This window comes from Rhipicephalus microplus, chromosome X (assembly GCF_043290135.1).
Source record: "Rhipicephalus microplus isolate Deutch F79 chromosome X, USDA_Rmic, whole genome shotgun sequence".
NCBI lineage: Eukaryota > Metazoa > Arthropoda > Arachnida > Ixodida > Ixodidae > Rhipicephalus > Rhipicephalus microplus.
In genome coordinates this window covers 289244076-289259881 of record NC_134710.1, presented here as the reverse complement: position 1 = coordinate 289259881, position 15806 = coordinate 289244076, and the positions used below count along the sequence as shown (strand labels likewise).

The 15806-nt window shown below is 43.1% G+C and overlaps 1 protein-coding gene across 5 annotated transcripts in view; it reads right to left on the bottom strand.

Annotated features, from left to right (window-relative positions):
* Window positions 1-15590, bottom strand: part of LOC119162384 (uncharacterized) — an 82304-nt gene extending 66714 nt beyond the window's left edge. For 2 of the 5 annotated variants that reach the window (XM_075879308.1, XM_075879312.1), the window contains exons 1-3: window positions 15262-15590; window positions 15061-15189; window positions 14500-14775 (exon numbers count right to left, since the gene is read on the bottom strand). In XM_075879308.1, the coding sequence (XP_075735423.1) occupies window positions 14500-14775; window positions 15061-15174 (390 nt within the window). In that variant the 5' untranslated portion in view covers window positions 15175-15189; window positions 15262-15590. The other 3 variants (XM_075879309.1, XM_075879311.1, XM_075879310.1) reach the window with 3 other exon arrangements.
* Window positions 15591-15806: the final 216 nt, after the last annotated feature.

Sequence of the window (15806 nt, the reverse complement as noted above, 5' to 3'; positions counted from 1 at the left end):
CCATTGTGTGCAGTGCAAAAAATTTCAGTTATTCTGACCATGGAACAGCTTGCCGTGAAATTCAAGTGTCTTAAATGCACGTAATCATCAATGACGAAACTGGGTTCCCTGGCTCCACGTTTTTCATCGGTGTGGCTCTTTGAGATCATTGGCTTGTTTTTTATGCGCTCTCGCAACTGCTCAATCACCCTTGACGGGTCCCTGCTGAAGCATCTGTCAGGCAATCTCACTGTGTCAAGTCTGGTGCGAGGTTCGCGTCGATGAAGGAGACTTGCGGGTGCTGCACCAGTAGTCGCATGAGGTGTACAGCGATATACTTGCAGGTAATCAAGCATGACTGTTCGTATATCACGTAGTCCAAACAGGGCTAGTTGAATATATGACTACAGCACCCTATTGAATCTTTCAACCAAGCCGTTAGCTAAAGGGTAACACACCGAGGAGTTGTAGTGCATTATTCTGCGCTCTGTGAGAAATTCATCAAAGCTTGCTGAAGAAAACTCTGGTCCATGATCGGATAAAATACCACGTGGTTATCCTTCAAGTGCAAAAAGTTCATGTAAAAACTTCTTTATTGTAGACATGGTTGCATCTCGCATAAAAGCCACTTCAGGCCACTTGCTATAATGGTCAGTAACAGTATTTGCAAAACGATAGTCGGCCGAAACTTGCGCGAAAGGTCCCACAATGTCGATGGCAATTTTTTCCCACATTGCGTCAGGAAGAGGAACAAGTTGCGGTGGTGCTGCAAAGATACGTGCGAACTTGTCACAAGACTGGCAAATCATACATGTGCGCACCAGTTCTTTAATGTGGCTATCCATGCACGGCCACCAATAAGACCATCTCAGGCGAGCTTTGGTATGACTTATGCTTGGATGTGACTCGTGGGCCAGATCCATAAGACGGCATGTCAAAGTCGCCGGCACGACAATCCTGTCACCCCGGCACAGGATGTCCTTTACAAAGTTCAGCCTTCACGTATAAGTAAGGTAGCAACTCCTTTGACAGGGATTTCTCGTCAGGCCAAGTAGTAGTCGTGAAGTGCTTAACTTGACAGATACCCTGATCACTGGCACTTGCTTCTTAAAGTTCTTGCATGGTCACAGCTGGAGACAAAAGCATATGAATTCTTCCTAAGGTGCACCGTGGAGTAAACTCTGTACGGGCAGTCGGGAGAAAGCGTCAGCCACGACGTTTTCACTGCCATTTCTGTATTCCTTGGTGTACTAGTAGCAAAGCAACCGCGAGTACCAGCGCGCTATCCTCAATAGACGGTGACCTGTACCTTTCGTTGAGAGGAGCATAACCACCGCCTCATGGTCAGTCCATAGGATAAATGGCCTCCCCCACAGGTAAACGTGCCAATATTCGCAAGCCCAGACGCAAGCAAGAGCGTCACGTTTCCTGACTGAGTACTGTCATTCATGCGGTTTCAGAGAGCGAAGGGCAAATGAGACAGTTTGCAGTGAGGTTCCATTTTCCTGGTGAAGCAACGCACCTAGTCCATATTCCGAGGCATCCGTCGTAACATACAAAAAGGTAGATGAGGATCAAGGAGATGAAGCATTCGCAAGATGTTAGCCAAGCTTTCAGTAGCTCCGAACTGCTTTACGCTGCCGCAGTCTAAATGAACAGCGCATTTCCTCGAAGCAAGGCACGCATTGGCTCCACAACGTCAGAAAAGTGTGGAATATAATTGGAGTAATTGGAGTAAATTGGAGGGTTCATACACCATTATATCTCTTTCTCGTAACAATATCGTCATTGTGAAATAAGACGCATTTGCACCCTTTTAGGATCATATGCATCATTTTTTGAAATGCCGAGAGAGCCGACGCCAGTCCGAAGCAAACCCTCTTGAAATGAAAGAGTCTATCGTGAGTGATGAAGGTGGTAAGGTCACGGCTCTCTAGACTGAGTGGTAATTGGTGGTTCGCAGATGCTGAGTCAAGCTTCGAGAATTGCTGTGCTCCAGCCAAGCTGTTCAATAGTTCTTCAATTTTTTGCAGGAAAACTGTCTACAACCACAGCTTTGTTTGGCTCTCGTAAGTCAACGCACATACGTATCAAGCCATCTTTTTTTCCTAGCCACAATAGGCGACACCCAACCTGACGAGTCAACACGCTCAATAATGCCCTGGGCTTCGAATTTCTGTATTTCTGCCAAAACTTCATCACGAATGACAAGTGGTAGCTGTCTCAGCTTGCTGGCCCCTGGCTGCACTGAAGCGCGGACCCTGACCTTGTGGCAGAAACCTTAACTGTTCCGTGTTCTTTCTAAAATAGGTGCTCCGATTCAGAACATAATTCTGGAGGTAGTACAGATGCTTCTTGTGACAGCAGAAGACACTTAAGGGGTGAGCCTTGAAATTTCATGTGCAGAGCCGCGATGCCATCTAATCCAAGAATGGTGGTTTTTCCAGGCACAACGTACAGTGATATAGCGGTGAATATACCATGGAATGAGCCCGCAGCAATAAAACATCATTGAACATGAATTGCGGACTAGGAGTAATCGAGGAGCTGGACATAAGTAAAGGTCAGAGGGTACAGTTTAGAAAAGTGGCGCTGTTAAAGGTCTTCGGCCAGAATTGAAACCGATGATCCAGTGTCGATCAAGAACGACACAGAAATTCCCTTAATTTCTAATACTGCGCAGATTCCCTTCTTGTGGCTCAAGATTCGACAGACACTTAAGTTATCATCACGGTCAACTGTATTGTGATCATCCGCAACATGCTCAACATTTCTCACGAACTTTCGTAGCAACTTGCACGGCTTGTCGAAATGCCCAATTTTCTGACAATTTGGTCACTTATGTGGCTTGACCTTACACCAAGAGCTATTTGCAAGGTGCGCCGTAGAACCACAATGATAACATTCTTGCTCTCTCAGAGATCTTAGACTTTGATTTTGCATGTCATAGCAAGTACCCGTGCTACAATGCCTTTCTGTGATTTGACTCGTCCTTGACACGATGAGCTTGCGAGTCACTTTGTTCTAGTTCTCTTGCTTCATTAGCCGACTGATCATACTGTTTTGCAATGATAAGTGCACTAGAAAGCGTGAAAGACTTGCAACAGAAGACGTTCACGTAAGTATCCACTTGTTTTCTTTATGAGCTGGTCGAGTATCATGTCCGTTAGGTCACCGAAATTGCATGCTCCTACAAAACTTCTCAGCGTGTCGACGTAATTAGCCACAGTCTCAGCTGGAACCTGCGCACGTCGACGAAAACGATGATGCGCTGCAGTGACGTTTAACATGTTCTTGAAGTGACCCTCCAGCATCGCGATGAACTCATCAGGGCTAGAAGACGTCAATGTAGCTCCCACAGCGCTCGCAGTCATGAGGCACGGGTCGTCCCTAATCGGAGTCTGGAAGATACACGTTGTCCTTCCAAGCCGAAGCAGTTCAGCAGGATCGCCTTACGACGAATTGCAGGTAGGTCGGAGGCACCTGACGCCATCATGTAGTTCTTGAAAACCAGGATCCATTGCTCCCATGGGATGTATGGGTGTCCTAATGATGACAGGAACGAAGGTGGCGGTTGTAGCCTCGAAACACTCATCGTAGACAATGTCAGACAACAAACGAAATCACTGATAAAGTTCAAGCCGGTAGCACAAGGGTTGGTGAGTCCTTGTTGCCAAAATATGCTAGATAGTACATAATTAAAGTCACAGCATAAATGAGGACATCTTGTTTATTCCCTCTTCTTCCTCCCTGTAACGACCGCAGAGCGCGTGCCATCGCTACGCGATGTAGTCGGTAGCGACGCCTTATATCAAAGTATGTAAAAGAGAAAGCTTCAGGCCTCATACAGCATTACAATTTATTTTTATAGTAATAATTGCTTCATCCTTGAGGTGTAAATGTGACATTTTTTAGCTGTGTACAACCGCACATTTTTTTGAAAAACCTGAACACGCAAAAGTCAACCGCCAGATCGATAAGCCTGTATAACGAAGTAAAGCGGCCAAATGAACGAGAATACGTGCATGCGCTCAGTGAGCAGTCATGCGCACTAGTCTTTGTTAGGCTGTACTGGACACTGTGCACCCACTCCGCGGCTTCTGAGCACCGTTACTACATCCATTTTTATTTCTTTTTCTGAATGCTGCCATCAAGTTACATAAAGAACATTTCACCACAAGGGACAAGCAATGAATGGAAAAGCAACAAATTGTAAATCTGGCAGTACACTCTTTTAGATCCGATATCCCGCGCCTCTACAATACGCTGCTGTAAAAAAACATCACCGCGCCAGGAAGAGATGCTCTTTTTACAGTCTCTTCATGTTGAGAGTGCAGCACGTAAAGTTACGAGCCATTTGCGTTGATGCCTGCCATGACAGCACGCATGCATGGCATGTAAGGGTGCGATTGCAACTGCACCCTTGCAATCATGTTTACAGCTGTTGTGGGGGCGATCACAGCTTTGACGAAACGGAAACTAAAATAGTTTTGATGAACCCCAAGAACAGGATGTTTCTGCTGTTCACGGCTCAATTTGGATGCTTATATATGAGTTTGGTGCACCAGGGCTGGTTTGGCACACCTGTTCCACTCCTGTTCTTGACCAAAAAAAAAGGTGTAAAGAAAGGGTTAAGAGCTTGACTTTACTTTAAAATACATTACACATGCATTTACAGGACAACTAGAAAAAGTATCTGACAATTTTCTCTGAAGCAGATGTGCATTCCACAGAGCATACACAATGGTGAAAGATGCGACCTTGGCGACGTGCCAAGCATCTGTCTCCTGTGAGTGTCCATTCAAGCTAGACCACATCTTTATGACCCCTGCCAAGTTACTGGGTGCAAGTGTAAAATGCCGTGAATGACTCAACAGCAGGACTCCATCAAATTTTGTTGTGTACAGAGAAAATCGTGTATGGTGACGCTATGAGATTCACCCAGTGTTCAAGGATGAAAGCACGCCACAAACTCCAATTTTGAAGAGGCACAAGCTCTTCAAAGATGGCTCAGAGAATGTGGAGGATGAGCTCCACGCTGAATGGCCGCCGACGTGAAGAACCGATGACAACACGCAATGTAAGTGTGAAGTGCTGACTTCAGACCGTCATTTATTATGAAAATGATCGCAGAAAAACTTGCCATTATTAGGATGACAGGCAGAGAATTATAAGAAAAAATTTGCTGATGCAGAAGACGTGCAAAAAAGCAAAAGCAGAGGCAAGTAACTGCTTGTCAAGACCTGCGACACAATCAAGAAGACTCCAGCTATTTTGACAGCACAAGAGAGAAAATTTGGATATAAGCATACAACCCAGAAACTAAGTAGCGAAGATTCAAACAGTGCATTCTTGCATCACTTCATCCAAAAAAGGCTGAAATGAGCAAATCCAAAGTGAAAGCCATGATCTTCCTTTAGACCTTCCTGACAACGTTATCATCGCGTCCCACCAGGAATTACCATTCTGCAAAGTTCTCGCCTATCACAGCACGCACTAACAATTTTAAGTATTCTTTTTTTCCCCGCACTATAACCGACTGGAATAACTTCCCGCATGAAATTCTTTCATCTGACAATGTGCTGAAATCTATTGATCAAATGTTTGACTTGTAAAATTTTGTATTAATATTTTACAGTGTTTTCAAAATATTTTGTATTGTCCTGTTTATTGTTTTTACCTCGCCAAAGATTGTATAATTGTTCTAACGGCTCTGTAACACCCCCACTCCTGCTTGGGCCCATTTGTGGCCTGCAGCATTGTATAAATAAATAAATAAATAAATCGATCAACAAAAAGGGGGTCATCCACTACAAGTTTGCATCTGAGGGGCACAGATTGAGTCTTGCTCTTAAACAAAGCCAGCCATCACTGGAAATCGGGTCAATCCAAGGGAAACATCTTAGCCTGAAATTCGACCACTGCTGAAAAAAAAATTTAACTGGAAGGTAACTATGTAGGAGTGATTTTAGTGAAGTATCTCAGTTAAAGAAATGTCTGGTCATGTGGCCCCCTTTCAAATGTGCCAGTGAAAAGAAAACCTTCGGCAGGAATAAATTATACATATGCAACCTTCAAACTAGGTATGGCAACACATTTGGTTTGAAAGCATTATGTTGTCATTTTTCTTCCACGTAAAGTCACAACTATAACCATGTATTACTTCTATCGCCTAAATAGGCGTAGCAAAGAAGCAAAAAAACAGGCGAATTCAGGCAATATTTGTAAAAAATGCGGCAATGTTTTAGCTGCAAAACGCTTCATGCTTTTTTTATCAGTTGACGAACTATCTGTATCCAAATATATATGTTTACAAACATTAAATTGATACAAATTTTTGCAAAACTGACAAAAAGTGACTTTTTGGGGAAATTAAATCAGAAATCAAACATCAAGGCCATCGTGCTAAAGATACACGAGATAGTTCATTATGTGATCCAATGTCTTTTCTTTTTCTGTGGAAGATATTCCTCCAAACTTTCTTTAAAGCAAAAAAGCTATTTTTATAGTGCACAACCAACGTCGGTGGTGCGCATTGACAAAGTGTGTACATATGCGCTGCTGTCAGTCTCCCTTGTCTGCTACTTTTCTTGTCTGCTGCAACGCAGACGGACGCAAGTATATAAACACAATTGGACAATTTCAAGCCACTTTAAATTCGCTTTTGTGCTGTAAGAAGAGAAAAAACACCTTATCCTTGTTTTGGGGAGCTTTCCTGCTAGTATGTCTGTTTTTACTTTTGGCAGTGCAACGAAGTTTCTGCAATGGGTGAGTTAACACTAAGAGGACAGTAGGTGAGAGAATCGCCGGGCTGATACTATTATTTTAAGCAGAGTTTGAGCTCACAGGTGCCTGATATGTTGTAGTAGGCAACGAAACCTGGTGCCAGAACTTGAGAATGGATGAGGAAATGCAAATTTCTGTGAAAAGCCTCCCTGACGCTCCATCCTCAGAATTTAAATGCGAGAAAGTTCTGCTAGAATTTGCAGGTAATTGATGAGGACACATCTATTTAGCAAGGCTGCTTGTATGAATTATAATTCACTGTGTTCTTTATGCTTGGATGTTCCAGGAAAATGCATCCCATATATATAAATATGCAGAATTTGCAAAATTGTGGATGTTTGCTTACATATTCGTTTAGAGTGGGGTATACGACTAAAAAGTGAAGAATTTCATCCGCAGACAGAGAGAACTAAAGTATAGTCAAATACAGTTATTGCTAGAAATGGAGACATACATTTAGAACTATATTTAAGAAAACAAAATTCAGCCATGCACTTTCAAGCCAAGGTACTGCCACAAGACTTGCTACAACAGTCGACGGCAACTAACAACTGTTTCCAGCTTGAGTGACACATATGAGCGCCTTTTCCTACTACGCTCAAAGCTCAGTCTGCATGAGGGTGTGACAATTTGTGAACACCAAATGGAAATTTATCTTTGCTGATACACTTCCAAAATTTTTTCAAAGCTGTATTCAGACCCACTTTTTCGACATACAAAATGCTGTCATGGGTCGAGAGTCAACACAATGGCCCTAGCAGATGCCCATCCTTCTTTTGACCTTGTACCCGGAAGTCAAATCTGTGAAGCATGCAGGCGTATGTTATATACTGCTCTGAAGAATGTGCACCCTGAGCAAGATCGTTGCGATGTCCACAGGAAGTGAATGCGCACCTGCAGGGCCAGCTGCTGAAACAAATGAGCTTTTAGACGTAGATACTGGTAGTGAACAGACACTGGTGCAGCATGGGCGACAGAAGCGACAGGTATGAGGACTTTGGCCTTGTTTTAAGTAACAACATGACCTTGATGTGAGACCTCAAAAAGAACTTCTTGGAAGAAAAAAGCAGAGAAAAAAAGCTTCAGTACCTTACTTTTGCCCCCAAGCCTAGGTCTCGCGAGAAAACCATGCAGTTTTTTGGCGCATCAGAAAAACAACTTCGTGAAGCTTTGAAGATCATGGCTTGCAATGGGATTCTTGGTGCGTGAAATGAAAAACATGGCGGCTCAATCAGCAACGAAGCAAAATCAACAATCAGGGACTTCTACAAGGATGATTCAATGACATATTGCTTACCAGAAAAAAAGGACATGTTGCAAAGAAAACAGAAGAGTAAATTTAATGAATTTCAAACAGATACATGAACAATAAAAAATGACCTTCAATTCAAAGTGCGGGTTCCCCCCATTCGCCCCCGTGCGTCCTCGCCACTGTGTCCTGGCTGGTGGTAGTGACACACACACAGTGTGTGTGTGCATGAGCCGCCAAAACTAAGTTATTGTTTCATGCCAGTGACCTAAAACAAACAAATGAAGAGCCCTTGGCTACATTGGTATGTGGGCTTAATAATGAAGACTGCATGTTTAGCAAATGCGCATCTTGCTCCTGCACAACTTATGCAGTGAATTTGCTTCAAGAAAGCCTCGCCTATATTTTTGAAAGCGGAGACAGCATACATGTCCGACAATAAATGAGCTAAGTTTGCTAGTCACTCGAAACCATTGTTCTGACACAAGATGAATTTTCCGAAAGGTTTGCAGTGATGCTCAGCCTGCTGAAGACAAATCACTTTGCTAACAAGCAGCAGTCAAGATACTTGACAGAAATTAAATCAAGTTTAAGTCTTCAACAGGCCGTTGTGGTGATACATTTTGTGAAAAATTACACTTCTATACTTCAGGACACGTCTCAGTCATACCACTAGGTGAATGCACAGGCCACAATGAACCCTATATGTTGACTGCATTATTGATCAGCAAAGCACCCATATGGGTGTTTCTGTGCGATTTTTGCCGTTATTTCAGATTGTCTGGAGCACGACACAGTCGCAACACATGCAATTCAGTGTGGAGTATTGGAGGTAGTGAAATGAGATTTACCACAAGTGAAAAATATTTATTATTTTTCTGATCAAGCTTTCTGGCAATATAAAAACAAAACACTTTTTAAACCTTTGCTACTACGAGCGGGACCACAGCTTGTCGGCAAAAAGCAACTTCTTTACAACTTCACATGGCAAAAGTGTATCCGATGGTGTCGGCGGCACAATGAACGTCTGGCAACAAAAGCAAACCTACAGAGGCCGTATCGTGGTCACATTCAGAAACCACAAAATTTATTTCTGTGGGCTAAAAGCAATGTAAGGAAAACTACAGTAATTAGGGTGCCTCATTCAATAATTCAAGAAAAAAGAAGCAAGCTCACTTTGAGATTCACCATGGTGCTAACATTAAAAGGGACCCGACAACTGCACTATTTCAGACCGTCCACTTTTTCTGGCCTTCCTAATGGCCTTACATCGTTCTCCAAAACTCATGAAATTTAACTGAAAAAGCCGGTCTGATTGGCAAAGTAGCGTATTTTGATATTAACGATTAGGGTATCAACAGAGGAGAGAACCAGAAACTATTTGATTCATACACCAGTGGGAGATAAAATGAAGCGTAGTCAATGAACGGATACTGTTGCCCATGTTTTGTTTGTCGGCATTACTTTCCCTAGTGCCAAGAAAGCCAGTTATGAAGAGAAACAAGTAAGGTGGTTCTAATATAAATACACTCATGCGAAGCGACCCAGCCGGAACGTGCTTGAACAACTGATGTGGTCTTGATGCAAGCCCGAAAAATCGTCGAGAACGAGCAGGTGTTTTGACATCGTTACTACTTACTCCTGATGCTGGTTGTGCACATCAAAATGTTATTTTTTTTTTTGCTTTAAAGATGCAGTGAAGCACTTTTTCAAGTAGCCATGGAATGGACACGGTAGAAGAAATTATTGTCTCACGATTTCAACACCGCGAAAATTTTAAGAATCCGTCCAGTACGAGTGGAGTTACTAAGATTTGTCGCACGCTGCAATCACATTCTCTCGTCCCGAAGACAGCGCTGGAAACTAAGCAGGGAAAAATGGCAAAGGCAACGAAAATACGTCACGGGTGCCTTGTGACCTTAACCACTTTTTCTTTCTTCGAATAAGCAACTTTTCCTATGTGACCGTGCGCGCACGCGGACAGGTCAAGACCTTTCGCAGTGATCCCTGTAACGATGAAGAGCACCATCTTCAAATCAGCCAATGGCTGATTGATGGACTTCTACGAGTGATTTTTGAGCTTTCTCCGTCATTTGTCGAGAGAAGAGAAAACAATTTTTAGCTGAATTTGATCATTTATTGTGAATTCCAGGCCACGTGCTGCACTATATTATTTGGCTTGCGAGTTCTTGGGGCCTCTACAACCGATCGGCAGCATTTTCTGACCATGCCCAAAAGTGTAGCAAGGCCCCTTTAAAGAAAATTTACAGGAATAAAATTTTCCACATCAAAAGAAAAGGCAATGGATCACATCATGAACTATTTCGTGTATTTTTAGCACGACAGCCTCGATCCTTAATTTATGATTGAATCTCGCCAAAAAGTTACTTTTGTCAATTTTGCAAGAATTTTTCTCAAAATGTTTTGTTTATAGACGTTTTAAAATAGGTTAGGTTAATTTGGTTTTTATGGCGCAAAAGCAGCTAAGGCTATGCTGCGCCACACACAAGACTTTCAGGAATGGACACTGAAAAGATGAGATTTTAAAGCTTATTCAACAGATTACATTTTTCCAGAAAGTTTAGCAAGTCAGGCAGAGGTACTAGAGGGTCATTTCCTAGGAACAAAGCAGGGGTAAAAGTACGTGTTTGTATAGCTTGCTGAAATGTTTTTGTCTCTGTGTTTCAATGGTAGGACATGTGATTAGAATGTGCATAAGTATACACACTTCTTCGCATTTTTCACACGTTGGTTGTTCTTCCTTTGCGAGTAATAAGTTGTGTGTCAAGTGTGTGTGTCCAATGCGAAGTCGGCATAATACAACTTCAATACACCGTTGCTGGTGACGGCAGGTCTTCCATTCCCGGAGTGTGGGTTTCACCAGGTGGAGCTTATTGTTCGTGCAGGTGTCCCATTGCTTTTGCCATTTTGCTAGTAGAGCCAGGCGAATTGTTCTCTGGATATCTTTAAGGGAAATTTTCACTTTTGTTACTGTTTTATGGGCTGCCTGAGAAGCATACTTATCTGCTTTTTCGTTTCCTGGTATCCCAACATGACTTGAGACCCAGCAGAAATGGATGGAGGCTGCCTGGCTGTTTAAGTATACCTTGTTTAAAATGTCGCCCCCTATTGGCTCACATTCGGATTTTATATGTAGTGCTTTTAGTGTGCTTAGTGAGTCGGTGTACATGATTGCTTTCTTGTATTTTTTAGCGATGATTTTCCGAACTGCTTCACTCAAGGCATAAGCTTCAGCTGAAAAAATGGAAAAACTACGAGGTACTTTCACAGAAATTACACTTTTCGTCGTCGCAATCCCAATACCCACGTGGTTTTCCGTTTTTGAGCCATCTGTGTAAAATTCTTCGTAATCCCTATATTCGTGCTGAAGTGTATAAAATTCTGTGGGGTGCTTTTTTTGTTAAAACGGCTTAGTGAAAATTCGCATAGCTGCGACAGGTCGAACCATGGCGGCAGTCTTGGTGGTTTAATAGCGACATCTAGTGATCCATCAGGGATGGTATAAAAGCGGCAGTATTCCTCGAAACGTAGGACAAGTGGTTTGATTAGGTTCGGTTTGTTGAGGTAGTGTGAGCGTGAGTCACATTTTGCGGCAATTTCGTAGCAGATGTGTTTGGGTGACGACCTTATTCTTAAAACATGACAAGGTTAGTGATGCTCTTCGATCACATAGAGGGGGCTAATTGCATTCTACGTATAGACTTTGCACAGGTGATGTTCTGTAAGCACCACTGGACAGACGGAGACCAAGGTTGTGTATAGGGTCAAGACGGAAGATGTACGAGTTTCCCGCCGAGTCGTAGACTACGCATCTGTAGTCTAAAATGCTGCGTACAAGAGATTGGTATATATGTATAAGGCAGAGTCGATCGGAAGCCCAGTGCTTATGGGAGAGTACTTTGAGCACGTTGAGTGCTCTGTTTGCCTTAGTTTTCAGTGCGTTTATGTGTGACAGAAAATTTAGTTTTCGGTCGAATGTAATTCCTAGAAATTTGTGTTCTTGTTTTACCGGCATATTAATGTTGTATAGTCTGAGCGCGGGTTCAGGGAACAATCCTCTTTTTTGCGAAAAGAGAACAGCCGTGGTTTTTTGGGCTGAAAAGTGGTAACCATTTTGGTCGGCCCATTTTATAAACCGATTTATTGTAATTTGGAGTTGCCTTTCGCAGGATGATAGGCTGGAGGCTCGGCATTCAATTTGGAGATCGTCAACATAGATGGAGTGCATGACTATACGGGGTATAGCCCTGTTGATGGAGTTCATTTTCGCTATAAACAGGGTGGTGCTCGAAACGCTTGAATATCCGCACTGTTCCGGGAAAGCGCACCCCCGCACCCCCAATTCAATCTAATCCAATCCATTCCTGCTTTGCACTGCAGCTTGATTGCTTCACACGTGCTCCACGCCCTTTGTTGCTTTGTATCTGAGGTGAGAGGTCATCTATATCTATGCAGTCCTGCACAGTGGTGAAGAAAATCGAGGTTATTGGATGGCATCGAGAAAACGGAGAGCAATATATACCTGAGGAACCAAGAACACTAAAAGAAAACTTGAAGAAGCCGTCGTGGCAACATGTGCTCAAATTTGTTGCCGAGGCGCAAGCCGCTGTTCCTGAGGAGAGAGTGGCACGGTCCTTCAAGGGATGCGGCATTAGTGATGCCCTCGATGGCTCAGAGGACGCCGACTTACACAGTGGACTGACCGATGTTGGAGATGTGGTGCCGGAAGAGTGCAGCGGACTTCAAGCGGAATGCTGCGACCTGTTTTTTGCAAGTGACTCCAAGGGGTCTTTTGGTGGTTTTGAAAGAGATTAAAAGCTACAGCGAATCCTGGACCTAAATAAAGTTCACTGTAAAACAAATTTCAATTCATGCACACCAAGTTTTTTGGTTTTTTTTTTTTTGCTTGAAAATTTCGCCGCCATTTTGATTTTTGGTACCATTCAGAAATAGCACCCTCCCCCTTTGGCAGCAATTCAGACTTATTTGGGGGGAGAGGGGGCGCTTGCTCGGAATTTTACGGTAGTTGTTTGCCCAGCCAAACAGACAAATGAACTTCTCCTCATCCGACATTTTGATTTTCAGCAGCACAAATGCTTTGCCACCTCAAAAAGCCAAATGACATTGACCTCTTAGAGGCCGCGCAATGCCAAACATGGCGATCCTTACACACCAGCGGTAGTGGCCACACGGCCGGACACATGGTGGAAAGAGGGAGAGTGAATAAAATGTATCGGTTCTAGGCTGTGCTCCTCCTTTTACGTGAATACGGTCAATGCAAACTGTACATATAGGTGTACCTTTTGGTGGGATGTGAGCAAGAAGGAAACGAACATTCATTTTTTTTTTTAATTAACCACTTTACGCGCACGTATGGAAGCTAGTTTCAAACAGTTTTTTTTACATTTATTCCGACTTTATGCTGCTCTTTAGCGCCTGTTTATACAGTATGTAGAATAAGGAGCATTTGATGTCGTAGACACTTTCCCAACTTTCGTTTGAGAGCATTTAAACCAATGGTCGACAGCATTACACGTGATCGGGGCTATCATGACAAAGAAAGTTCACATTAAAGAAAATTATTTAAAATTTTCATTACAAAAGCTGATCGGCTAATAGTAACAAGCATGGCTTGTGCATTAACAGGCGAATCAGCAGTCTTAGAAACAAAAACCTTGGATAATTGACCCTGGTATGGTGGATCTTCTCGCAAAAGACGTGACAAGAAAATTTTAAACTGTGGCCGAGAAAAATAAAAAAAGTATATTAATAAAGTAAATGTGTCAAGCGCTAAAACAACTGCAACAGAAGCCAGGCCTCCTCAATCTGCTCGCCCCGCCACGGTGGTCTAGTGGCTAAGGTACTCGGCTGCTGACCCGCAAGTCGCGGGTTCGAATCCCGGCTGTGGCGGCTGCATTTCCGATGAAGGCGGAAATGGTGTAGGCCCGTGTACTCAGATTTGGGTGCACGTTAAAGAACCCCAGGTGGTCAAAATTTCCGGAGCCCTCCACTACGGCGTCTCTCATAATCAAATGATGGTTTTGGGACGTTAAACCCCACATATCAATCATCCTCATTCTGCTCAGTGTACTTCTCAAAATAAGTTTGGAGGAAAGGTGCATAAAAGCATCAACTACTTTTTCACTAACTGCTCTACAAATCTGTGGTGTGATAGATGATCAATTTAATACACAACCTTACTGAATCAAATATAGTAGATGCACACTTCTTTTCAACATGTACAATTCTAGATACAATACGGACTCTACACCAGGACAGATGTTTGTCCTCTGTACACACGACAAGGGTTGCAAATGACGCAGATCATGTCACTGCCTAGGTGGCTGTATGTGGGAAGGACATGAATTTATGCAATCAATAAAGTACTACACTTCTATACTTAAGCGCCACTCATGCACATAAGCTGAAGATGAGTAAAAATGCTGGTGTTTTATGACACTTACACCAGATGGCAGGCAGCTGAGACTATCCTTTGGTGCTTCCAGTGCAGCCAGCTGGGAGTTGCTGTACCGGTCACTGTTGTCATGGGATTTGTATGTGATAGCCATACGGGGCACTCTGTGTTGTTCAGAATCAACATAAGTATCTTCAGTGAGAAGCACATGAACCTTGAAGAGCTTCATATACACGAGCTCCATCATGCTACTTGCGTCCCCAAAATAACTGAAAAACTGACTCATGTTAGTCAGATTACGCCCGTCGGCAATCATCCCATCCACCTGCAAAACAAAGGTCCCACAGTTTAAACTTCAAGACTGACGAAGCGTATAAGCATGCGTTGCAGAATTCAAAACGCGATATCAATATAAAAATTTCGGCACATTAACGAAAAAGTACGAACACTGATGTCAAGAGTCATGGGTGTCGGCATGCCTCTCTGAAATGTCAGTTCACTTAAAATGAGTTACACGTTAACACCAGGCAAATTCGAACTGACATTACGCGCTCTATAAACACATATCGCAGACAGGCATTGCATACAATTAAATGTAAAAGACACTTACCTTTACCAGCATGTCATCGAGCAAGGTTACTATCAGGTCTTTTTCCTCATGAAGCTTGCACAGACGCCTCTGTAGCTCGTCTAAGCCGAGGGAATACGGTCGCGGCCCCGCCATTCTCGGCAAAAAGCTCTGAAAGGGAACGGTTCAAGAGCGACAGCACCTAAATTGATATTACGGCAATATAGTGAATGATTTGGTTACCTTTGCGCCGTTAGAATAGGTACCTATTTAGTCGCAGCCTCTTCGAACTCTAACATAACTTTTACCACAAAATAAATCCGTACAGAGTTTTGTCAACAGCTTCCTAACACAAAGCTGCACAACCAGTTGGAAACAAGAAGCATCACTACTCAGCCGATCACAACGTGCCGGTAACATGCGCTCTAATTTAGACTACTCAGGAAACGCGTAATAGCGACCAAGGTCAAGTAATAAAAATCAAATTTCACGCCGACAGTGACTGCAATGAGAAAGTTTACAGACCGCGGCAACACACACAGCGGTAGCCACGTAAAACGCGGGCTCCGTGGCCGTAGCCAAACAGATCACGTGGCTTCCAATATCCAATATCGAAACTGAAACCACTACGTTTGAGCTCAAAACATTTGTATTGAAACAAAATGAAAACAAATGCTATCATCAGATGCGAAATTAGCAGGAGTTTGTGAGAATTTTGCGGTTAATAAAGCTTACAGGAATATTATCACAGGTCCAGTCGTCACCATCAAGCCCTACTTCACTTGAGT